This window comes from Heteronotia binoei, chromosome 16 (genome assembly GCF_032191835.1).
Source record: "Heteronotia binoei isolate CCM8104 ecotype False Entrance Well chromosome 16, APGP_CSIRO_Hbin_v1, whole genome shotgun sequence".
Lineage (NCBI taxonomy): Eukaryota > Metazoa > Chordata > Lepidosauria > Squamata > Gekkonidae > Heteronotia > Heteronotia binoei.
In genome coordinates, this window is record NC_083238.1 from 16,541,370 (window position 1) to 16,567,432 (window position 26,063).

Consider the following 26,063-nt stretch of genomic DNA (forward strand, 5'->3'; position numbering starts at 1 on the left):
CCATAAGCAGCTGGACCGAAGCAGGTCAGCACTGTTATTGTTAGACCTTACAGCAGCATTCAGCACAGTTGACTATGCGTTGTTGACTCACCGCCTCGCTGAAGTGGGACTACATGGGGTGGCCTTGCAATGTCTTCCCTGTTTTCTCCGCAGTTGGGGACAGGGGGGCGCAAGGTGAGGATGTGTCCACCAGATACCCCCTTTACCCCCTTTTGTGTCGGCTTCCACAAGCGGCACTCCTCTCCTCAATGTTATTCAATGTCTATATGCGCCCCTTTGCCAGCTGGTACGGAGGTTTGGGCTGGGATGTCATCAATACGCAGATGACGCCCAGCTATATTTGCTGTTGGACGACCGGTCGGCTACAGTCCCACCAACTCCGGCTGAGGCTTTGGAGGGTGTAGTGGGCTGGCTAAGGAAGAGCAGGTTGAAGTTGAACCCATCAAAGATGGAGGTTCTGTGGTTGGGGGGAGTGGGGTTGGAGTGTAGACTGCCGACTCTTGATGGGGCACTACTAACACCAGTGCCTACCGTCAAGATCTTAGGAGTGACACTGGACACCTTGCTTTCATTGGAGGCCCAGGTCACACATATTGCCAAACTGGCATTTTTTTCATCTTCGTGAAGCTCGGCAGCTAGCTCCTCTCCTATCTCGCTTGGACCTAGCCTAAATAATCCATGCAACGGTCACCTCCAGACTAGACTGCTGTAACTCATTCTGTGCTGGCATACCCTTGAGTCTGATCCGGAAGCTTCAGCGGGTTCAGAATGCAGCAGCACAAGTCCCGATAAGAACACCACAGACAGCACATATTCTACCTGTGCTGCGCCAGCTACACTGGTTGCTGGTTGAATACCAGGTTCGATTCAAGGTTTTGGTTATGACCTTTATGGCCTTGACCAGTTGGGGATCGATGTATCTACGAGACCGCCTCCTCCACTATGTTCCCAGAAGGGCGTTGCACTCCAATAGTCGAAATCTGCTGGTGATCCCTGGCCCGAAAGAGGTCTGGCTCTCCTCAACAAGGGCCAGGGCCTTTTCGGTCCTGGCCCCAACTTGGTGGAACGCTCTGCCAGGAGACATCGGGGCCCTGCAGGATCTTTTACAGTTTCGCAGGGCCTGTAAGGCAGAGTTGTTCCGCCAGGCCTTTGTATAAGGACAGCAACGGTTGCCGTACTGGCACCTTTTCCTCTCCATCTCCTCTTGGGGGGGATCCCCCCACCCCTGACACGATGTACTGACAAAGAACACTTTAAAGACGCCATCAGGGTTTGTAGTTTTTTTACTGGTAATTGATTTTATATGGTGGAAAGTACTGTCAAGTCATAGCTTGACTTAAAGAAGCCCTGTAGGGTTTTCAAGGCAAGAGACACTCAGAAGCGGCTTGCTATTTCCTGCCGCAGTATTCCACGGAGGTCTCCCATCCAAATGCTGGCCAGGGCCCAATCCTGCTTAGCGTATGAGATCTAGGCTGGGCTATCCAGGGCAGGGCTCACAAAAGCCTACATTCTGGGGGATTTTATTGGTCTTTTTCATTTGCCACTAAACTTCAGTTTTGTTCCACAGTGGCTGCACCGGTATATTTGTAAAAATGGACCAGGAAATAATGCTTATTGCCTGAGAGAATTGTTATTTTTAATTGGAATGATAAAACGGTTGAATAATGTAAAGCTATCATGTGAAATAGCATCACTCTAATATTTTGTTGTAGCTCATTGCTCTAGGTAGTTTTAATTTCTTATAATATGCTTCTTGCACCGCTGAATCACTTGAAGCAGAAGTACAAGAGTTGAAGTCTGATCTTAACTCCTTCCTGAAGATTACTTCTAAGAACACTGTGGGGTTTATCTTTTGGAAGTGTCTTTATAGGCTGCGTGGCATGTCTGAATAGCTGATCTGGTGCCTGGAACTTAGAAGCGAGTGTCTTTTTATAGACGCAGTTACTGTATTTCTGTGAAAGAAAGAAGACTCTGCATTAACTTTGTGCACAGGAGCCTTTGTGGGCTCAGTGCTTCTTGAGGCTGCTGTCCCTTGTATGCTATCCTAGGAGTTGCTGTGTAGGTGTGCGGTGGAGTCATTTTTGCTGTTCCCCAGTTGAGAGGCTGTGCTCTGTGTTTTCTCATGATCGCAAAGGGGGCAGTGCACCTGGAAGTGCTTCTGATCTGTAGGACCCCACTCTTTCCTCTCCTTGCATGTTGTGTAACAGCTCCCCTGCCCCCCAAAAACCTCACCAATAATAATAATAATAAACTTTTATTTATTATTATTATTATTATTATTATTATGAATGCAGCTTTTACATATTGTTACATTTTGAGAGTACTTCCCCTCCTTTTAAAGCCTTTTTAAAAAAATTGTTTTCAAGTGAAGATGAAGAAGATACTGGATTTATATCCCGCCCTCCACTCCAAAGAGTCTCAGAGCGGCTCACACAATCTCCTTTCCCTTCCTCCCCCACAACAGACACCCTATGAGGTAGATGAAGATATTGGATTTATATCCCGCCCTCCACTCCGAAGAGTCTCAGAGCGGCTCACAATCTCCTTTCCCTTCCTCCCCCACAACAGACACCCTGTGAGGTGGGTGGGGCTGGAGAGGGCTCTCCCAGCAGCTGCCCTTTCAAGGACAACCTCTGCCAGAGCTATGGCTGACCCAAGGCCATGCCAGCAGGTGCAAGTGGAGGAGTGGGGAATCAAACCTGGTTCTCCCAGATAAGAGTCCGCACACTTCAGCACTACACCAAACTGGCTCTCCACGAAACTGGCTCTCTCAAAAATATAACGCAGTAGTTATATTTTGAAAAACGAGTGTTGCAGGTTATCCAAGTTATTGTCCTTCCCTTTTAACAGGACTGTGTAATTTTTTTTTGGGGGGGGGGGAATCCTTTATACCTATTTCAGCTGACATGAAACATGTTTTTTACTCTTAAGTTAGAAAAGCAGAATGAATTGTTTGTATTCATATTCTGTTGCCTTTTGTCACCAGGTTTGTCACTGGATCTAAAACAAGCAATGCTCTCAGCAACAAGGTAACTAATTCATAATGGGAGAACTGCTGTATGTCATCTCCAATGCAAAACTGTGTATAGGATGCCACAAAGACTAGCCCGGTTACTAATTGTGTAACAAGGGCTACAGTGGCATATCCCAGCTAGGCTCCTTTGTCAGGCTAGCTCAAACACCAGGGTAATTGAATCTAGCATGAAAATCACCATGCAGATCTGAAGAACTGTCTCATCCTTCCAGTGAAGAGAGGAAGGACACTGGAGGAAGCTTGTGGGCTGTAGTATAGCCTTGCTTTGCTCTGCTCTAGGCAGTCTTCTCTGAGGAATTCAACAAGGCTTGATTTCAAAAATGTATAATTTCTTAATTAGCTACGGCAGGTCTGCTTCATTACCTTTCCATAAAGCCTGAATGTGTGACTGTGAGACTTCCCTAACAGATCAAATTTGGGGGGCGGGGGTGGATTTGGTCTTCTCATTCTAGTTCTTTAAACTGTGTACCAGGCATATAAATTTATCACCTGAGGGTATTCCATACCTAGTAAAATAGCGCATATAAATTCGAGGTATAGTTCTTATCGTTGGCGAGGAGGTGGAAAGGAATGAACTTACATTCACTGTTGGTGGTTTTGTCCAGTTCTTGATTTTAGGAAAGATTCTGCAACAAATATGTTATTGGACAAACTTTTACGATACAATCAATATTGTTGAATGTTAGGCCTGACCTGGATAGATATTCCTGACATACAAAAAAAATTGAAACGTTATTACTGGTAGCCAAGGAAGTAATTGCCTCCCACTAGAATGCCTCTCAGCTGCCTGAAGTAAAGGAGTGGTATATGTGTCTGTGGGATTATATAATTTTCAATAAGATAGTGGATGTTAAGAGGTTAAATGAACATTCTATGTCTGAGTCAAGCTTCCTGAGTAAGTGGCACCCAGTTCTGGAAAAACTTTCAAATAATGTGGATTCTCCATATTCTTTTAGTAATCACTATTTATTTTGGTAATGTAGTAATTAAAATTTATATGATACGACATGGGTCATTTTAATTCTGTAGTAGGTTTTTCATTGTCGATGTTACGTGGATGTGTTGTCTTTAATTAAAAAGTTTTTTAAAATGTTGCATGAAAATCCCCTTGTAGATCGGAGAACACTGGAGGAAGCTTGTGGGCTGTAGTATAGCCTTGCTTTGCACTAGACAGTCTCCTCTGGGGAATTCAACAAGCCCCTACTGATACTACCCATACTGGCCTATTCATTTAGTCTTGACTACTTCCAGCTGTTTGTGTTGCTTACAGGTATATCTCTTTGATTAACATTACTCTGCTCATTTTGCAGCTTGAAAAATTATGGGTGGAAATCATTAACTGTTTGCATCCCCACTATACCGGATCTTTTGACAGTGAGCTATTGCAGGAGCTTTCTCCACTGCTGTGTATAATGTTCCTGAGTAAGAACAAGCAGATATGCAGTCAAGCTGCTCAGTTCTGGAACGGAACGTTTGGCAAAGCAACGATGCTGACATATCCAGAAGAATTAAAGTAAGAGGATTTTGGATACTAGGTCTCTTTGTTAATGTGCGGAGTATGGGTTCAATAGAACTACCTGAGGGATAGTCTTACATTTTTCTCCAAAATTTCCGGTTTGGTTTCATGTTATACATTGAGAATTTGGAGTGAATTTTAACTTTGGAATGGCACAGTGTGAACCACTTCAGTGGCTTTCCTCATGTTACCTTGGTCGGGGCCAGAGGGCAAGGATGTGTCCACTAGGTGTCAAGTCGGCTGATTCAATAACGAGACGTTGTTGATACAAAGTTTCTAGTTTATTGTTATCATGATTCTCGACTGCTGTAAGATTGAAAGACTGACGAGTATACAATAGTAGCAAGCATATAAGGTGTACATCAAAAGGATTCCTTAGGGAGGGGTACTCTATGCAGGGCACATTCACACATGGATGTTCCTACTTCGTTCTCAGGCCTAGCTTGTCCTTGAGTATCTTTCAGGCGCCAAAACTCCCCCAACACCCTGTCCGAGAAGGCACTGTAATCTCTTTCCCAAATTCCCATTTCAAAGCAACACTACATAACAAAGGGGAGGAAGGAGGGGGGAAAGGAGAGGAGCATTTCAGGCTAGCAGCATTGGCATACAGTATGGCTTTACCCAGGATACATTTCTCCTGAACCAAAGTTTGAACACAGGCTTGACCAGAGTTGAAGCAGACTTGACACTAGGCGCCTCCTATTCGAGGTTCCTCAAGGGGTACTCCTCTCCCTCATGTTTAACATTTATATATGCCCCCCTCATCCAGCTGGCAAGAAGTTTTGGGCTGTATCTGTTGTTGGGTGTCTGGTTAGCCGCTGTCCTGCAAAATCTGGCAGAGGGATTGGAGGCCATGGTGGGATGGCTAACAAAGAGTATGTTGAAGCTGTATCCATCAAAGACGGAGGTCCTATAGCTGGGGAGGGGGGATGGGACTGGGATTGGGGTGCAGGCTCCCAGCTCTTGACAGAATGCAGTTGATATTGGTGCCAAGAGCCTGGGTGTGATGCTGGATACCTCCCTTTGGATGGAGGCCCAGGTCATGCATATTGCCAAACTGGCATTTTTCCATCTTTGCCAAGCTCAGCAACTGGGTCCCTTCCTGTCACGCCCCGATCTTGCCACAGTAATCCATGCAATGGTGACCTCCAGACTAGACTACTGTAACTTGCTTTACTCTAGCCTGTCTTTGAGACAGACGCAGAAACTCCAGCAGGCCCAGAATGCAGCGGTGCGAGTCCTGATGGAAACACCATCAATGCTACATATTCAACCAGTGCTGCACCATCTACACTGGCTCCCAGTGGAGTACCAGGTCAGATTCAAGGTCTTGATTTTCACCAATAAGGCCTTGAGCAGTCTGGGACCAGTGTATATGTGGAACCATCTCCTCCAGTATGTCCCTGGAAGAGCATTCTGCTCTTCTGGTAACAATTCTCTGGTGATCTCTGGTCCTAGGGAAGTCTGGCTGTCCCCAGCCAGGGCCTTTTTGGTCCTGACCTGGTGGAACTCTCTGCCAGAAGACATCCGGTCCTGACCTGGTGGAACTCTCTGCCAGAAGACATCCGGTCCTGACCTGGTGGAACTCTCTGCCAGAAGACATCCGGTCCTGACCTGGTGGAACTCTCTGCCAGAAGACATCTGGTCCTGACCTGGTGGAACTCTCTGCCAGAAGACATCAGGGCCTTGTGGGATCTTATGCAGTTCCACATAGCCTGTAAGGCAGAAATGTTCCTCCAGGCCTTTGGTTGAGGACAGCAACAGTTTGTCATTGGCCAGCATCTCCCCTTCCCACTCCCTTCCCAGGCATTTTGTCATCAGCTGGCACCTCCCACTTCCTCACTCCTCCACATGCACCTGCTGAATGACCTGTCTCAGGAGCAGTTCTTTAAAGAGCTCTCTCAGCCCCACCTGAGTGTCTGTTGTGAGGAGAGGAAGGGAAAGGGAATTGTAAGCTTCTCTGAGACTCCAAGTGAAGGGCAGGGAATAAATCCAATCTCCTCTTCTTCGTATCTAATCTCTCCTTCTTTGTAACCCCCCCCCCCGCATGACTCTCGCGTAGTCCAGAATGTAAACAAAACCTTATAAGGCACCATCTGGGATTTTTGACAGTTTTTAATTTGTGTGTTGGTTTTAACTATATAGTGTTTTATGATGTATCCTGTACATCTCCCAGACCCCAGCATAAGCTGTGATGGGGCAATTAACAAGTCTGATAAATAGTAATAATAGGCTGCAGATCTCCCAGTTCTTGTACAGTTCACAGTTCTTATACTTACAAGGTTCCATATCAAAACAAACTAAATGCTTTTGATAGTTTGTGTTCTGAATTTCCAGTGCTTCAGCTTTCATGATCATTTCCTTACAGATCCGTTTTGTGCCAAGCCAAACAAAAAGTTCTGCTCTTGTTGCCAGGCTTTGAAAGCACTGAAATAATGGGAGAATCGAATGGGACATATTCTGATTCAGTAAGTGTATCTTACACTAAGTTATAGAAAGTCATCTGTCGACCTTTAGCAGTTTGCTGAATAAATAGCCTGAGTGCACAATTATGCAGTTTTTTACTTCAGATCCCCAGTTTTTGAGTTGATTGCAAATAATCGATCTCTGAAGAAACCTTAGGGAAAGCCTCTATTGGTGACACTAAGAGTTCAAGTGTTTTATTGGTGTTTAAATGTTCCTTCTTCCTTTCCCCTCCCCACTTTTACAGCAGTCAGAGAATTCTCAGTGGAATTCAAAGATAAGTGGAATAGAAGTAAAGTCTAGTGGGAAAAGAGATTCCTTACTAGCACAGTCCAGTGAACGAAAAGAAAAAAATACCAATTGTCATGTACCGCCTTCAAAGGTAAGACATAGACACTACATTATATTGCTACTTACTTCCCTAGGAGCTTTTCTGTTCTGACCACCATGGTTTTTCTCCTTATTTAAAGAGCCTTAGATAATGGAGTCCCCTATACAAGGAGGGCTAACTAAAAGTGTGGATAAGTTCACAGCTGACTTTTGCTGGGGAGCTAAATCCTTTCTCATCCCTGCTTCCACTGTGAGCAAGCAAGAAATGTTCTAGGCCATGCACAGAGGGGTGGTCAGACTTTCTTTCCATCAGCACCTCTTGTGGAGTACCACAGAGAATGGCCCCCACTTGGCACAGCAGGTACGGTGGTTTCATAAATCAAATGGTGAAATCCAGCGTGGAGTTTCTGTTGGTGAGTTTTTGTATAAATAAAAATTACCCTCAAGTACAAGGGAAAGCAAGTCTCCAAATGTGATTTTTAAAAATTTCTCAAAAAAAATCTGAAATGATAAAAATTGATTGCATAAGCATGTAATACAGTTAAAGACTTTTTCCTAGTATGTTGTCCAAGTTTGTGGCCATTCCTCTAAGCCTTCTTTTTTGCTTTCTTATGCAATAGACAAAACTGGAATTTTCACTGCCAAAAGCAAATAGAAAAGATGTGGTTTTGGAAGAGGAAAACACTGTTGACTTTGTGTTTATTCCACCGGAAACAAAAAAGAGAGTGTTGACAGAGCACCAAAAAGAAGTTCTTCAAACAAAAAGGTAACCTTACATAAGAGGCTTTGATTACTTTTGTACATCCTTTGGCTTTTAGTGAGTCCATGGTGTGTTTTTTTTTATAATGGGCTTGCATGTTTCAAGGGTAAGCCTTGTATTAAACAGGGTTTTTTGTGACTATGTAGACATATATGTCTAATTTCTTTACATAGATTAGTCTGTAAGTAAGAAGAGAGCCCAGTCTCCCAGCCCTTCTCAGTTGAAGGGCCTTAGCTACAGAACTTCCCCATTTCGGATCTTGCCCGACCCATGGCAACAGGAAATTTTGGAGCTGTGCTTTGCCTTCTCTCACTTCCTAGCAACATTTCTTTCCCATTGCTTTGCTTAAGCAGTTTATCTCTAATTTATTTTGAAATCTCGGGTTGTTGACCAGGTCCTCTTGTTATTTATTTTGCAGAGTTGATATTCCTACCATGTACAATAATCTGGATGCGTCCCAAGATACTGCTTTATTTTCCCAGTACACACAAGACCAGGAAGCTTCTTTGTGAGTAATAGATGCCAGCAGAGCTTTGAAATGTAAACTTTTAACAATTTTAACCTTTTTCTGAAATGAGTGGCCTTCTTTTTAGGGAAAAACCAACCTTGGTAGATATGAAGGAAGAAGATGGGGAAGAAGAGGGCAAACAGATATCTGAGGTATCTTCCTGTGTTCTTCTTACCTTGGGGATTGATGATAAAACTCAGGAGTGTGATTACGTTTTTGGAGAATTTAGGGGAAAGGGAATGTGAAATCTTTTGCTAAATGAGACACACATGACAGTGTATTCATGTGCTCTCATATAAAGCAAGCATGACTATTAATATTTAAGGACTTTAAAAAATAATTTTATTGAGAATTTAAAAGATAAAAACTAACAAATATTTAAAAAGGAAATAGAAACACAAAGCTAAAGGAAACAAAGAAATAAAAAAGATTTTAAAAAAGTTAAGGAAAATTCAGGTAATCCCAGTTCTCCTCTTTCCTTTGCATCTTGTAATACCTTATGCTTAATACCTTTTTCCCTTGCCATACAAAGTTGGATATATCAGTCTGCCATTGCTTCTACCAAAGATCACAATCCTGTTTTGTTCCTAGCAAAACGCACCTTGGGAAATTTCTTGATTTGGCAAATCTAGAATTTATTCTATAAACTTTTTCCATTTCTGCAGTTTATTTGCCAGAAGCTGCCGTCTGGAGGAGGAGTGGGTTCTCTCATGATCTCCCTTTCATCCAGAGAGATTACATCAGTCACCTCCCAGCTGGTATTCTCGGCTGCAGTGCTTCTCCACTTGGAGACATCAGCCTGCCATGATTTCTTACCAGAAGCCCCCCGCCATTAGTATTAAGAACTTATGAAGTTCATTGGATGTTCTGGCCAACTGCAACTGAGTTGCAGAGTGCATCTGTTGCCAGTGCTAATGAGTATTTGAGGGAATTGTTTAAAATTGGGACAAACCCCGGTTTTTGAAGTTGCAGGTATTTACAGCAAAGGTTATGCTGCCAGGACAAAATATAAGGAACTGTAATTAACCATGAGGGGTGCTGTTCTACACATCTGAAAAAGCTTTAATGGTGGCAGAGTTTCTTTTTCTCACTAAAATTAATGTTGCTGTTGTGGTATTCTGTTATGATGGCCCAAAGCTAGTCTGAAGACAATTACTGCAGCAGAATTTCAGTGTTGGTGTAGTGGTTAGAGCGTTGGAGTAGGATCTGGGTTACCCAAGTTTGAATCCACACTTTGGCATGGAAGCTTACTTGGTGAACTTGAACCAGTCACACACTCTCGACCTCACTTACCATGTAGGGTTATGTCCTACCCTGAGTTCCTTGGAGGAAGGGCAGAATAAGAATGCACTAAATTTAAAAATGCATGGTCCTGAAGTTAAACAGGTTTTTGGTCTTGGGTTTTGCCAGTGTTTGTACGGGATGCTATCTGGCAATGCATCCTTGAACTTTCTGCAGAAAACGAGAATATTAAATGTGATCATATAAGTAGTACAGTCACTACGATAGTTAATGTAAATTATTTTGACTGCAGGCTGAAAAAGTGGCAAATGATCTGCTTGGCACTGAAAACTGCAAACCGAGTGTCCTTCTGGAGAAAGCAGAATTTACAGCTATCGGACAGCTTCAAGCCCCTGCAAAGCATAGTCCAGATCTAAACTGTGAGGATTCAGAATTGGGCACCTCTAAAACAGTTCCAGAGGAACTGTCAGCATTAGATCAGTCTGTCAATGAATGTGGCTCAGGTGTCAGCAGCAGCTCTTCTTCTAGTGACATCATTTCAGGAACACCACAGCCTGTAAGCAGAAGGCAGTCCTTCATAACTTTGGAGAAGTTTGATAGTTCAGAGAACAGACCTTTCAGCCCTTCAAAATTCAACAATGTGTCTAGACCATCTGGAAGTACCCCTTCATTAGATGGTCAGGAAAGCATGGATCCAGTGTCTTCCAAAGAGAAGTCCAGTAAGAGTGCTTCCAAACTACAAATGGAAGAAACAGTCACTAGGTCTAAGAGATCATGCCAAGAAAGCATAGATGCTTTGGAGACGTACCCTAAAGCCAAAAAAGCAAAGGAAGAATCTAAGGCTGCTTCAAAATTGCTATCTGAGAGTACTATTGGGATAACAAAATCAAGTCTCAGGCAGAACAAAATAGAGCTTACAGAGGACAAAGGAGCAAAGCTGATGGGATCGGAGCAAGACAAAAACATGGACGTATCCACTTCCAAAGATGAGGTAGAGAAATGTGACTTGATTGGGGAAACACAAGAGCAACAGTGTACGTTAGACACTCAGTCTCAAGCTTCTGATTTGAAAATAATTGGAAGTACAACCATGGAAAACAAACACGTTTTGGACAGTGTTGCAGAGATTAAAGCAGGTCTGAACTTGGATTCAAAAGAGAATACTCCTCCAGAGGTGACTGTACCGGGAGATGCAATATCTGTAGGTCAAACTCCACAAATGCCACCTAATCAAAAAATATTAAGGCGTTCTTTAAGACGAAAGCCAGAAACTACTGAAGGATCTACAGACAGTCATGACAAAGAGAACAGCCAACAGAAGAAGGACAGAAATAAAGATGATGAAAGGCTTCTGCCAAAGAAGTCTTCACAAAAAGAAGATTCCACAAACAAGCAGAAATCTGTTCCTCAGAAGAACCTAGATATACAAGGAAGTGTAAATAAAAAAGAAAGCCATTCAAATGGAAGCAGTGCCACAGAAGGTATAAGTACGAAGGAATCTCGTGCTTCCAAAAACCTTCTAGAGGAAATTAACATAAGTGCTAGAAAATCTGAAGGCAGTAATCCAACTGAAACGGATGGCTTGCAAGATCCCTGTGCAGATACCACCCATGAGAAACAAAAAGGGCTTCCAAGGTATCATACAAGAAGAGCTTCCCAAGGGCTGCTTTCCAGTATAGAAAACTCTGAGTCTGACAACTCTGAGATGAAAGAAGAAGGAACCAAGAAAAAAAGATCAGGAAGATGGAAAGTCACAAGCAATTCTCTTGAAAGCCAAGTGAAGGAAGAGTTGGAAAGTCAAAGCCAGGAGCATAATTCGCAAGAAGCTGCAGATGAAATCCAGACCTCTTCAGTGGCAAATAAAGACATAATAAACCATGAGTGCATGGAAATAGCTTTGCCTTCAGATAAAAATGACGAGAAAGAGAAGAATGTTCCTGCACCTAATGACTGTTCGGGAGTTAAAGGAGCTATGAATGCTTCCATTTGTGGTGACCACTCAGATGCAGAACAAACTGTTGCAAAAGTGTTGGCAAAATCAGCTTTGGGGTCAGCTTCAAAGTCAAAGCAGATGAGTAGAGTTCTTGATCAAGAAGATTCTGTTCCACGAAGCCGCACAAGTGGTCTTACCGAGTTTTCAGGAGATGCCTGCACTACTGTACCTAATGGCTTTTCTGAATCCAGAAAAGATCCAGAAACACCTGAATGCCTGGATAAGAGAAGCAAGAGGTTGAGAAGATCAAAGGGCTGCGATTGCTGTGGTGAAAAGCCAACGGCACAGTTGGAGAAGTTGCCCGCAGAAGTGAAAAAAACAAGTAGTCCAGAATCAAAGTCAAAAGAACCTAAGAAGACATCAAGTAAAGCAGCAGTGCTTGTTTCATGCCTTTCTGCTACAGAAGAATCCCATTCTGCAGAAAAGCTCTGTATGGAGCCTTGTGCAACAAGCACACCTCGGAGTTTCAGTGGGGATCCTGCTGACCTGGAAAATTTGAGCGACAGCATCGAGGCTACAGGGGAATTGCTGGGCAATTATACTCCAGAAGATGAGTCCAAAGAGTCAGCAGGCACCAAAAGTGAAAGTTTCAAATCTGCTTTGGAAGCGGTGGATTATGTTGATGGGTCTAGAGAAACTTCAGAGCTGAATTCAATAGAATGCACTTCAAAGGAATCCGTTGCCCCATGTCTGGGTTCAGAAAGCAAATCAGAGCCTGTCGTTGCAACGGAGGGAGCTGTTCATCACAGTGGCCAACTAGAAGATAGAAGTCCTATGGAGGTGGAAGTGAACGAGGCTGAGAAAACAAAGTTCAGTGAACCAACAGCTGACATTGTTCTGAATGGTGTGAAGACAACTCTGGAATGTTCTGTTGGTTCTCCTGCAGAAGCTCAAGATACTGATATGGATGAGGAGGAGAGCATAGAAACCAATCCACCTGCAGCACTGCCAGACCCTGAAACTTCAGCTTCGGTACAAGATGAAGTCAAAGAAACTAGTAACAATGATTCTCCTCTTAAGTTGAAGGAATTTAATGACGATGAAGGCACTTTGGCCAAGATTAGTGAAAGCCCTAATGGAGTACAGGCACGTTGTATATGGTCTCCGTCAGCTTCTCCTTCTACCAGTATTTTAAAGAGAGGTGCAAAAAGACAGGAGGAAGATGATTCTCCATCATCTGCAAACAAGGTATGCTAATAGTTGTTTTTGTAGTTTTATCATTACATTTATATAGTTATCATTACATGTTATAGTAATCATTACATGTATATAGTTATCATATTGCACTGCTACAGCACCAACCCCAAATCATGTCGCACTCCTACAGCACCAACCCCAAATCATGTCGCACTCCTACAGCACCAACCCCAAATCATGTCGCACTGCTACAGCACCAACCCCAAATCAGACTTTTCCCTGCAGCCACTGTGGCCGGACCTGCCTGTCCCGCATTGGGCTTGTCAGCCACCAGCGAGCCTGCAGCAGACGTGGACTACTGCGCCTTTCTTAAATCTTCGTTCACGAAGTCAAGCCGAGAGTGATATAGTTATTAATAATTTAACTGTTTTATTCTCAAGACTGCAGCTTGCCTGATCTGGCTTTTCTGTCCACTTTTTGTTTGCTGTTTTAACATTTAACATTTAAAAAATCTTGGAGGGGGGGGGAAGCTTCTTGTTAGTTTATGTAAATGGCCTGTTTACACGAATGAGTTACTGAATTACCTAGAAGCTGAGATCACATCCGCAGTGACTTCCATAATCTTAACAGTACATACTGAAGCACCGAGAACTGTGATACGATGCAGCTTAAATTTCCAAGTGTGTGCATTTATTTTCTTTTAGCCTGCCGTTCCCTTTGCAGCAAGGCTCAGGGTGGGTAACACGTTAAGAACAGTATCATAAGTTAATTGTTAAAAACAAGTTAACATAGCAACAAGTCCCTCCCTGTATGGGAGGGACGGTGGCTCAGTGGTAGAGCATCTGCTTGGGAAGCAGAAGGTCCCAGGTTCAATCCCTGGCATCTCCAAAAAAGGGTCCAGGCAAATAGGTGTGAAAAACCTCAGCTTGAGACCCTGGAGAGCCGCTGCCAGTCTGAGAAGACAATACTGACTTTGATGGACCAAGGGTCTGATTCAGTATAAGGCAGCTTCATATGTTCATAAGTCAAAAAATTTAGATCAGATGGATCAGTTGGGAGGGACGGTGGCTCAGTGGCAGAGCATCTGCTTGGGAAGCAGAAGGTCCCAGGTTCAATCCCCAGCATCTCCAACTCAAAAGGGTCCAGGCAAGTAGGCGTGAATGACCTCAGCTTGAGACCCTGGAGAGCCATGAATAGGGCTGTGGCTCAGTGGTAGAGCATCTGCTTGGGAAGCAGAAGGTCCCAGATTCAATCCCCGGCATCTCCATAAAAGGGTCCAGGCAAATAGGTGTGAAAAGCCTCAGCTTGAGACCCTGGAGAGCCGCTGCCAGTCTGAGAAGACAAGACTGACTTTGATGGACCGAGGGTCTGATTCAGTATAAGGCAGCTTCAGATGTCATATGTCAGATGGCAACTTAGGCACTAATAACAAATTTATCCAAAGTGAGGATGTGCAGCCTGTGTGTCAGTGAAGACTGGTAGAGTGTGAGTGGATAGACTGATGTCTTGGAGGGGGAGTTTAGATGGAACTTTGCTGCTTCTGTTTTACAGGCATGGCCAGTGGCTGGGGCTGATGGGAGTTGTAGGCAAAAAACATCTGGAGAGCTACTGTTGGCCACCCCTGACCTATCAGATTCCACAGGGCCCAGAACTCATCTGAAAGGGCGTTCCTCCAGGCTGGGGTCAGAGAAGGCTCTGGTCCAGGTTGAGGATAGACAAATACTTTTGGGGGTGGAGACAATGAGAAGATAATTATTCATAGAATGCAATGCTCTCTGGGGGGGCATATCAAGCAAGACAGTCCTGAAGATACGTTGTTCTCAGACCATGTAGGGGTTTGAAGGTTAAAACCAAAACCTGTCTCTCACATAGACACCATGCACAGAGAGCGAGTGCCCTCTTTGAGTAGGTATGTAATGATTTGAATTTATGTGTGTATTCTTTAAATTGTTGGTAAGTTGCAGTAGAGAAAGGGAATGAGTGAGGTGATTGGTTGGTGACAGAGTGTGCGTGGGGCTAAGAAGTATGTGTGGAGTGAGAGAGGGAACTCAGTCAGCAGTTAACTCTCAGCAGAGTGACAGCAGTTAATAATCAGTTGTGATCAGTCTGCAGAGTCTGAGAAGCAGTCTTCCAATTAGAATCTCATATTGTGCTGTGAAAGGCATTAAGATTCTAGAGAAGAAAAGTAAAATACTTTAAAGGACATATTAGGGGCTAGAGAGACAGCCAAAATCTAATATTTGTCAGAGTATTATAGAAGTGTGAGAGACCAAAAGCTGTCAGAAAGTTGAGTTAGGAAGAGAATGTGTTTGAGAGTGAGGAGTGTGTGAAGTGAAAGAGTGACGCTTCAATCAGAAATTGTTAGTCACTGAAAAATTAAGCTGTAAACATATCGAAACCAATCTGCTTATTATACAAATAAAGTTTTACTTTATCAAAGATTTCAGGTTTTCACGGCTGGTAACATCATTAGGGTTTGTAGAATCTTTCGGGATCAAGTGCCGTGTTCTGCTGGAGAAAGTTTTCCTTCCAGACGTTTCGTTCTCAGCTGCGGAGAACATCCTCAGTGATGCAACGTCACTGAGGATGTTCTCCGCAGCTGAGAACGAAACGTCTGGAAGGAAAACTTTCTCCAGTAGAACACGGCACTTGATCCCGAAAGATTCTACAAACCCTGAAGTTTTACTTTGTTTTATATTAACCTGGAGACCAATGTTCCCTCTAAGCTGTGGAGTCTCTAAACAAAAATTCTACTTTGTGGGTGACTGGCATTAAGGTTGTGAGGTACTGCATATATTAGATTGCTCTGGGGCCGTTTTTCGTGAGCTAAGACAAAAATGTGTGAGCTGGAAGCTAAAAAAAACAGTTAGTTCACACTAACTCAACTTAAAGGGAACACTGCTGAAGACTGATAATTTTAAAATGTAAGCGTCTCATCCTTGGGGCCATAGAATCCAACGAAGATGCCTTAGAGCTTGGGCACAATTCAAATGGGAACATTAAATAAAGTGTTTGGAATTAAATTCCTGGCGGCAGCATTACATAAATTAAGAGAGAAATTGTGACAAGGTATTTCTCCAGGCATGAAGAAAGCTGGCCATCTGAATTTAGCACCATGTCAAAATAAAACAGAATGGCCGCAATCCAGCTTTTCAAGTTATTTGCATTAACTTCTAGTGACTTAATGACTGTCATCAGCACAAACGGTATGGGTTTTACAACGTGTACGAGGGAGGGGTCGAACAAGATGAAGGCCTTCAAGGCTACACGTGAAGATGATCCAGAAACTTCAGTTGATACAGGATGTAGGTTCTCACCTGTGGAGTGGAGCACATATATCTTCATTGGTTATCTAACATATTTCTATTTGCAGTTCAAGGTGCTCATTCGTTCATGCTTTTCATGACTTGGGGCTTTCAAACTTAAACAGCTGTCTCTTCCAGTGTCAAATAGTATGCCAGGCTCTATCTTACCTTATGTGTGTGTGTTTTCCCCCCTCCTTTGCCTGAGGATGCCGTGTCACCTTTTGAGAACAATTTTCAATGTCTGTCATAGGCTTTCAGACATGAGTTCCTTCAGTCTGATCATTTCCATATGGGCATGATTACCATTTTGGTCTCTTTACCACCGTAAAACTATAAGAATTCATAGCGGCAATGGAGCCTCCTCGCAACATAATTCCTTATTTTTTCCCCTCATGCTAGCTATTTCACAGCTGCTTACCTTCATGACCCCTGGCAGGCTTTTTGCTAGTTATTTTAAATCAGTAACTACTGTTTAAATGTAACTACTGTTAATTTAAACAAAAAAAACCGGGGTCGAGAGGGGGTGTGTGAAAATTTCCCCCATCTTGTCCGTAATTTCCCCCCAATCCAATTTGGGTATGATCTTCTAGAAAGGAACATGCCTATGTAGGGCTGGGGAAACCCAGGAGGAAACTGTAATTCTTGCTGCTTGATCTTTTTAGACTGACATATTAATATTATTTATTTATCTTATAATTGGTAACGTTTTTATTATGTTGTATATTGCCCAGAGCCCTGTAATAGCAGGGATTGGGCAATCCAGAAATGTACTATAATAAATAAATAATTAAAAGGAATGATGAAGTCATGTGGAAGCCCGAAAACACTGCTTTGTGGAAGCAACCTAGGCATCTGTGCCTTTTACAGAAACTATGGAGAATTATTTGATTTAGTATATATTTTAATACCTTTGCATGAAATGTTCTCTTACCCCCTTAAAACAAACACTTTGACTTCTGTATCTTTATTTTAAGAGGCATCATGGAGGCAAGTTAATACTTCTATATCTAAGGAACTTTAGTTTTCATTACTGTTATTAAAGTATTTCATCTGTTTCTTTTCTGGACAGAGCCGGCGCGTTTCCTTTGCCAATCCAATCTATCAAGAAGAATTAGCAGATGATATTGATAGGCGAAGCCCTGCTGTTAGAACTCATTCTTCAAATGGGTCTCCATCTTCCCGAAGCATTAAACCTTCTTCTAATCATCAAGCCAAGGTAATACCAACGACTCTCTTCATCCAAAGGAGTTTTCCAGAAGAAGCCATTTCCCCATGATTCAAGAACTTTGTGTCTGATTAATTGGAGGGAGGGATGTTCTTCAATCATGAGCCAAGAGCTAAGGCTTCGAATTAAGGATCTTCATGTGTCAGCAGAAGGCATTTCTGTGGCACCTCACTTCTTTCCCAGAAAGCCTTCCTGTGCCTCCAAAAAGATTTCTGTGCTAAGTGCAGGTCTTCCAGAGTGGTGTGTGATGTGGCACAGAAAGGGGCCCAGTGAGAAAGAAAGATCAACCAAACATTCAACTACATGTGTACAGAAGTATTTTTACTTGAGTATAAGAATTTTCTGCTCTTAAGTGCATTGGCTTTAACCTCTAAAAATAAATGGTGGTAAATTTACAAGGCTATATGCGGTTTGTAAAAACACTGTCTTCTGAGCTAGTTCATAAAAAAAGATATTAGCTGCTACTGGGCATGAGCCCCATTCTGTTTTACACTCATAGGCAGTGCCCTGTTTATGGATTAGCAAACCTCCCTTTAGTTGTAAGATTTCAATGATATTAATCATAGGGTTTTAGTTTATTCCTATCATCCTGAGAAACCTTTTTTCCTCTTTTCCTATCCAGCCTATTACCACTCCAACCAAAGGATCCCTTCCCCCAGGATCTCGTAGCCATAAATATAAGACCTCAAAGAAGTGTTTAGTAAGATTTGCTTCAGTTTTATGTATTCTCTATTTTTTCCCATGTTCAGCTCTTAAAACTTAGTCAAATTTAATACTTTTTTCTGTTATTCAAGATCAGTGAAATGGTCAAAGAAACTCTACCACCTCCGACAGAAAGCATATATCCAGCACTGCAAGGTTGTAAGGCACCTATTGACACCATTTTGCCGCAGATTACATCAAATATTTGGTAAGTAGTAAGCGCCTGGTTTGATTCACAGATGTTTATGGCTACCATTTTGTCACCCGTTCTTATGGCGCTTGCTGTGTACTTATTCACAGGAAGGTTATACTCTTGAGCCACAAAAAAAGCAAGTACCAGGTGAGGCTTTCTGTTGCAGAATGCTTAAAATAAGAAGAAAAAGAGTACCAGAGTATGGTACACTCTTGGCATATTGTCTAGATGGAATTTTGAGTGTAGTCTAACCCTGCAGTTTTCTCAGGAGGATGGAAAGTAAACTGTTGGTAAATTCTCCATCAGTAGGGCAAATCATCGGTTTCCTGCTCAAAGACTGAAGAAGAGAAGACAGAGGTGTGCTGAAAGACTTTTGGTGCTGAGACTGGTGGGGTCATCCAATCCAACCAGGAAAGACTTGTAAAAATTTACACATCCCTGCCTGGAATTAGTGGAGACATGACCTAACCAATCTGGATGACTTCACCCAACTGAAGGGAAGATAGGTTCCAGTGTCTCATTCTGCTGCCTTGTGTATTAGGACGCACTGCTTCTTTTTTAAGAAAGAAGACATATATTCCCCATACTGAATAGTTGTGCGGATTGTGGAAGTTCATCTCCTCCTAACATTGCAAAATGAGGCTTGGATCCTAAATTGCCTTTATGTTGGCTTGACTGCCATACCACGGATGGAATGGCATTTCCCAGGATGGACGAAGGCAAGGCAATTTCTGCTGGTGTCTTAATGCCCACTTTAACTTCTGCACTGTTCCAGGGGTTCCACTGACCCCTGGAAGCACAACTTTGGGGGCACAAAAGGCTGCAACGGAAAGAAGGGACATTGCCTTCCTTTGGCATGAGTCTGCTGACATTGCTTGGAATCCCTGCCTAAGCCTTTTATATAAAAAAACCCTGGGATAGATTCCACATCTAATATTTTGGACGTATTTTAATTAATTGTATCAGTGAAATATAATTAGGAGAACAGACCAGAGAACTCAGTGGCCAACTGAAGATGCATTTTCTGTAGCAGGCAGGAATTGTGTACAAATGAGAAATCTGTCCAGTTTCTCTTTTCTGAGAGCCGTGGAGCTCCAACCAGTTAAGCTCAAGTGCAAGGGAGCATTGCTTTTCTAACGGATAGGAAACTACTTAGAACAAAAAAATGTTTCTTGGGGAAATGGCTTGGCATTTCAGATTAGTGTTAAACTGCTGTCTTGCAGCAATGAAATCTCGCCAACTTCTGTAACAAACTATGTGATACGTGATAATAGCAGGCATTGATTTACATGTTGGTCTGTCACCTCTAAATCCTCTTATTTTCTTAAGTGAAGAGGGGCACTTTTTACGATGGCAGAATGCTTTCTAGTGGCAAAGTCTGACATGAGCATTTTTAGCAAAGGCTCAAATTATATTCTTATGTATAACTCGTTACATAATATTTTTAAGTGCCTAAGGAAGGTGGGGGGCAGAAGCCCATATAATATTTACTCTCTCTTCTCCTTTTATCCTATTTAAGGGCAAGAGGCTTTGGGCAGCTCATTCGAGCAAAGAACATCCGAACCGTGGGTGACTTGAGTTCTCTGACAGCAGCCGAGATAAAAACACTCCCCATTCGTTCTCCCAAGGTCTCCAATGTGAGAAGAGCTCTTAAAGGATATCATGAACAACAGGTAAGCTTGTATGTACTCCTGTGGTAACTGTAGAAAAACTTTTAAAAAGAAATTTGGGGTGAAAGGGCAGACAGTACTGTTTGCAGGAGAGCCAATTTGGTGTAGTGGTTAAGTGTGCGGACTCTTATCTGGGAGAACCGGGTTTGATTCCCCACTCCTCCACTTGCACCTGCTGGCATGGCCTTGGGTCAGCCATAGCTCTAGCAGAGGTTGTCCTTGAAAGGGCAGCTGCTGTGAGAGCCCTCTCCAGCCCCACCCACCTCACAGGGTGTCTGTTGTGGGGGAGGAAGGTAAAGGATATTGTGAGCCGCTCTGAGACTCTTCGGAGTGGAGGGCGGGATATAAATCCAATATCTTCTTCTTCTTTAATTTGTACTAAAAACCAGATGGAACTTGAAATTAATATCGCTATTAGTTCATAAGTACTCAAGACTGGAGAGTGTTTGTATCTCAGTAGTGTTTTTTGCTCTTTAATGTAAAATGTATCCTCTGCAATATTAGAAGAAGATTCCAACAGTAAAAATTATAACAAGTTATAACAAATTTGCAGTTGAAATATCGTGGATTTGAGGAAATAGCTGTCCTGGAGGACCCAGAGAAGCCAGTCTGTAGCAGAGATGAAAAACCCTTGTCTTCAGATGAAGAGAAAGTTGCAGCAGGTAATTATTACGTGATCCAATAGGTTGTCTATGCAAGGGCTATAATGCAAACTTTGTTTTGAAAATAGTGTAATATGTACAGGAAAAGCCAGTGCAGAGCCCAGCCAGCAGAGAGCAGTCTGCTGTCCATGGACATGGTCAATCTTGGCTGGGCTGGCTTCTCCTGTAACCTGGTACATGAGAAGCCAAATCCTAAGCTGAGCCAGTGGAAACAGTCTGCTCCCTGCTGGCACAGCTGATCCTCAGGCTGTCTTCTGCAATGCTTTTAAACTTCAAAGAGACTGCAAGTAGAAGCTTGACAAACAAATGCCTCTGCTCTTTTCGGACCTACCTGGTAATTCCCAAATATATCCAGGATTCCTCTCCCCCCCCCCCCCCAAGGAAAACCCAGGTATGTTTGGAAAGCTGAAATATATCTGAAAAATGACATTTTGGTATTTTTTAAGGGTATATTTTTGGCTCAGGTAGATCTGAGTGCACACCCCTATTCTATATCCCACCTTGTTCCCCGAAATATCCTGACCATCAGGAATAACTTGGGAGCAGGGTGCTTTAAGAGCTGATTGGGTAAGGAGGAGAAAGGGGTTCTGTTCATGCTTTGTTGGTTCCAACCTGCTATTGTTAATATGTACCTAAGTCATTTCATCTCAAGTCATGCATTGCCACAGCTGCCTTTTTTACAGCTGTTCCAAATATCCCGCAACGTTGTTAAAACCATTACCCCATAAGCTAGTGATTCCCGCCCTCTTAGCCCAGATTAGTGCATTCTTGCGAGATCTCAGAAGCTTAGCTGGATGTGAGACCACCAACAAAGTCCAGGGTCACAATGCAAAGGCAGATGGTGGCAAACCACTCTTGATGGCACCTTCCACCATTGTGATGGGCAAAAGTTGCATGACAGCAACTATTTGCTGCTGGAACACACGCACTGATTTTGTTTCTCATATAGGTGTAATTTTCTCTTCTTCCTAGACTTGAATGGGCCCATGTCTACCAGTGAAGATGCACAGTCACCTACAGACCTTTGTTCCCAGATCAGTGCGCTTGCTGCTCAGATTACTTCGGAAAATCTTCACAGCTATTCAGGCAGTGAACTTTTTGAAATGCAAGAGAAACTCTATAACATGACAAACTGTATTATGAAGAATCTCCAATCCCGTTGGAACTCACCACCCCATGAAAGCACGGTTTAATAATTTGTACTTAAAAGCTAACTATTTGGGGAATGGATCGTTAAAAAATTTAGATTTTATCTAAAGTCCTGCATTTTTATTTGAGTTGGACTCTGTCATGAGTTACTTTAGTGAAATGGATTTTTGTTTTTTGTAAATTAAGACAAAGCATCAAGGTGTAAATCTTTTTTTTTTAAGTTCTGCATGTTTACTATTTAGAGGGGTTTTTTTTGCTGCAGTGCACATATTTCAAAATAATTTTGCTAAGATGTGCAATAGCAAAAACTGTGAAACTTAACCTATATAGTACCTTAATTATATTTTTTCAGATGTGTATTTTTTTTATTCCTGCGTAAAAGATCAGATCTCATTGCTCTTGAAGTGTTAACTCTGACTTGCCAAAAGTAATAAGATCTCCCAGATGCTGGTATTTTGTCCAACACTGGCCTTCTAGGTTACCTTTCGTATTAAGATGTGCAGCGCTTAATTTGGGCAGCTGCATTTCCAAATGCTTTTTCATCAGTAATTCTACATAGTTCTATTTTTGCATGCATTCCTTGTATACAAAAGGGAAAGTATATTGTTATGCAACCGATGCAGTATTCTCAGGATCTAAGCACATGTCCTTGGAATTTTACATGCAAAAGAACTTACCCTCTACTGCCACCCACTCTGGTCTCTCCATTACTCTGGTGGCAAATAGGTTGGACATAGCTAACTTTGTATATTGTGTATAGATCTAACTATTGCAGATATTATAAATTATCTCTATGTAAAGTGAATGTCAGTCATCTTGGGTGTGAGAAATCTTGTTTGTATACAGCACAGTGTTTTACCAGTATGAACACAGATAACAATGGGATCAATTCAGCTCTTAGGAATTTTATATATAAATATATATAAAAAATAAAACAATGAACAGTTCTTTAATTTGTAATCCTATTGGAGTGGATTTTGTCTTTATTATGCTGTGAGGCAATGAATCTAGAAGTTTGCATGTGAATGAACTGTGGGCCCAGCTGAGACTCTTCTGCTGTAGCATATTTCAGGCCTTCAGAGATTATAAGTCATTTGTTTGTTATACTATGTGATGCGTCTCCCATACAGAGAGAGAGCTTATTTGGCTGTGACCTCAGGCTGCACTTAGGCGCTTGTTGCCTGAACAGAAAATGATGCCCTGGCATTAATTGAGAAAGAAGAAAATACAGTTTAGAGGGAGGTAGACCAGCTAGCGAGTAACTTAAGTTGAAGAATGATTACCTCTATATCATTATGAAGGAGTTGTGCACAAGGGAACAGGAAGCTAAAGACACCTCCAATGTGGTGTATGAAAGGAGATGCTTCATGTAGAAACAGACTATGATCATGTTGAGATAAATAGGAAAAAAATTGTACATGGCTGTATTGGACCTTGATGTGGCTCTTGATACTGTTAATCAGGGGTTGTTGTTCTAGCTTCTAGAAGATGTGATGGATAGTTTGTAAAACTATATTTCTGCTGGAGACACATCACAGAGCAGTAAGGATTAATGGTTTATCATTTCGTTGAAGCATCATAGGGCTTCTGCTCCCAAGTCCGTGAGTTCACTTCAGTAAATCCAACAAGTTTGAACATTCCTGGACTGTCTCGTTGGTAAAATCAACAGAATATTGGAAGTGAAGTTCTGTGAATCTGCTAAAAATGCCAGGCTTTTAATGGGAATACTTTAAACATTAGAATTCGTAGACCATGTCTAGAACCAGGGGGAGTGGTTGCGTGCAAGTGAGAGAAGCCTACCTTTGTTCTTAGTTATTATCACCAGGCGACTTCATAGTAAAATTGAATCCCATGGATCCATTCTGTTAATGGTGACTCTTTCCTCTGGCGCGAGAAACTTCCAGTTGATGTCAGAGCAGAGGCTCTTGGGATTAAGGATACACCAACTGCAGCAGGGGAAGGTTTCTTGCACTGAAGGGAACTGACATCATTAATGGAAAAGGTCAGCAGGATTTAGCCCTTGATTGTGAGACTTTGCTGTTTGAATCTTTTGTTTGTTTGCCCTCTTGCCAACACAAATGAAGCCAATAATCAGGTTGCTGAATGTGAGATTTATTTGTCACTAACTGAGAAGGAGTTATAGCACTGTGACCCAAGAACACTCAGATGAAAAATGCATGCATCAGCGTTCGGCAAGCAGACAAGAGGAGAGGCCTTTTCAAGTTCTTTTTTGTCTCAATTGCTGGTTTGAGGTGTTCGCTTCACATAGTTGCTTACTTAAAACAAATAAATACAATCACCTATTTTTATAATATCACAGGAGAACACAACATCTCTTGATCAGGAAACCATTATGTCAACGTAGATGTTTCATTTTTTAAAAAAAAAATTACGAGTGTGGAATTTCAGCTTGATTCCAGAGAACAAAGGATAACTTATTGGAACTGAAACTCAAACAAGAGAACTTGGGGGGGGGGGAGGGGAGGGGGGTGAATATGAAAGGCCAGATATTCAAGGTTCTGTAGTGGTGTTAGTAGGATCACACTTCCTGATGGTTATCTGACTAGAATAATAATCCGATCTTCCAGAGATGTTTGCTGAAATCTTTCCCTGATAGGCAATGTCTAATGCATATCCACACGGGAAAACAATAAGGCACTCGGGGGAGTGTTGGAAGTGCACTCTTATTGCCCCTGTAGATATGTTTTATGGAAAGCCTCCTCTTCTTGACTTACACTGCTTCAACATAGTTGGCTGGAAGCATGCCTGTTTTGCCTGTTCTCTGCACAGTCCCGTACATCCACCCTTCATCAATGGCCTGGACATTCATGATTGTATCACCGTCTTTGAAAGAGACTTCATCTGCATCTGCCGCCATGTAATCATACATGGCACGGTACGTTTTCTGTTTGGAAAGAAAAGAAAAAGTTCTTACATCATGGAGGGGCCTATTTTCAGTATTCCCTTTGAGGCTTACAATGCTATCAACCCTCATCTATTCGGAGCTGTTGATCTTCCTCCAATGGAGTATAAACGCATTTATGTACACCGTATGCCTACTTTATATTCTCAGCTTGATAGTCCAATAGGTTAAATCTATGTTGTATTGTGGCCATTGTTTTATCTGCTCTGTTTTTAACACCCTCGTATTGTGTGAGTTTTTTTCTAATAAAAAATACCGAACAACTAATGTCTTAAAACTTACAGATAAAAGCCACAACATCAGCTAAGAATATCATAAAATATCATTAAAAGCCAAATTTGTCAGAGCCAACTCTGTAGCCGACTGCACTCCGCCTAGTTGGTTTGCAGGAGTTGACTTAAGTTCAAATTAAAAGACTCTAAAAAAACAGAAAAACAAAACCCTGTCTTTGAGGGACAACCTAAAACTATGTAAAACTTTATAAAGCTTTATAAAACATCAGCTGTAGTTCATTAGCTGCAGCAGCTTCTGAGTCAGAAAACGAAAGCAGAGGCTTATTAACTAATTAAACAGCCAGAGCTTGGGAAAGACAAAACAAAAGCACCTAATATTAAAAGTGAGGTGATAGGATAAGATTATTTAAAAACAGTTCCTTCTCTCAAGGCAAGATAAAAGTTAAAAGATTAAAACAACTTAGCGTTAGTAGGAGCGAAGAGATAAGCGTCTGCCTTCCTCCGAGTCTGCGCAGTCTAAATTCAAATTTAACTAAATCTCAACTTAATGTGTCTTTGTGTGGGCAGGAGGTGACACCATCCACTTACAAGGCAGTGGATTTTCAAGACTCCCAAACTGGAAGACTTTCACTTGACAGAACTAAGCACTTTATGTTGCTTGCACACTGAAGGCACAAAACAAAAGAGGAAGCTGTGCAAAAGACAATATACTACAACACACAGCTCACGGCTGATTAGTGCAAAACATTCACTGTATTCAAAATTGCTGAATAAAATACTTGCGGAAAAATTCTACCGTGCAATCGTTGTGCTGACTCAAATAAACACACCTTAGCGAACACAACAATAAGACATACTCAAAGTCCATTTGAGAACTCGCGAAACCGTTGAAGAGCCCAGCTCCAACCTCTGTTGCTCACATGAATGCATGAATGAACTTGTTCCAAAAGTCCTGTGAAAAGGAAAGCACGCAACGGCAGACTGGTATCCAAAGCTGTTTCCCTGAGCTTCGTCAGGC

At 42.2% G+C, this 26,063-nt stretch overlaps 2 protein-coding genes across 7 annotated transcripts in view; one reads left to right on the forward strand and one right to left on the reverse strand.

Annotated features, from left to right (window-relative positions):
* Window positions 1-22,849, forward strand: part of RIF1 (replication timing regulatory factor 1) — a 52,853-nt gene extending 30,004 nt beyond the window's left edge. Inside the window, exons 22-35 of the mRNA XM_060256859.1 lie at window positions 2,987-3,029; window positions 4,345-4,547; window positions 6,919-7,018; window positions 7,261-7,395; window positions 7,964-8,109; window positions 8,522-8,611; window positions 8,697-8,763; window positions 10,146-13,034; window positions 17,358-17,504; window positions 18,136-18,213; window positions 18,308-18,423; window positions 19,928-20,081; window positions 20,632-20,740; window positions 21,713-22,849. Of these exons, the coding sequence (XP_060112842.1) occupies window positions 2,987-3,029; window positions 4,345-4,547; window positions 6,919-7,018; window positions 7,261-7,395; window positions 7,964-8,109; window positions 8,522-8,611; window positions 8,697-8,763; window positions 10,146-13,034; window positions 17,358-17,504; window positions 18,136-18,213; window positions 18,308-18,423; window positions 19,928-20,081; window positions 20,632-20,740; window positions 21,713-21,933 (4,498 nt within the window). The 3' untranslated portion in view covers window positions 21,934-22,849. The remainder of the gene's footprint in view (window positions 1-2,986; window positions 3,030-4,344; window positions 4,548-6,918; window positions 7,019-7,260; window positions 7,396-7,963; window positions 8,110-8,521; window positions 8,612-8,696; window positions 8,764-10,145; window positions 13,035-17,357; window positions 17,505-18,135; window positions 18,214-18,307; window positions 18,424-19,927; window positions 20,082-20,631; window positions 20,741-21,712) is intronic.
* A 1,527-nt stretch (window positions 22,850-24,376) lies between these two features.
* NEB (nebulin) overlaps window positions 24,377-26,063 on the reverse strand; it is a 358,296-nt gene continuing 356,609 nt past the window's right edge. For all 6 annotated transcript variants that reach the window (XM_060256972.1, XM_060256973.1, XM_060256975.1 and 3 more), the window contains one exon: window positions 24,377-24,794. In XM_060256972.1, the coding sequence (XP_060112955.1) occupies window positions 24,621-24,794 (174 nt within the window). In that variant the 3' untranslated portion in view covers window positions 24,377-24,620. The remainder of the gene's footprint in view (window positions 24,795-26,063) is intronic.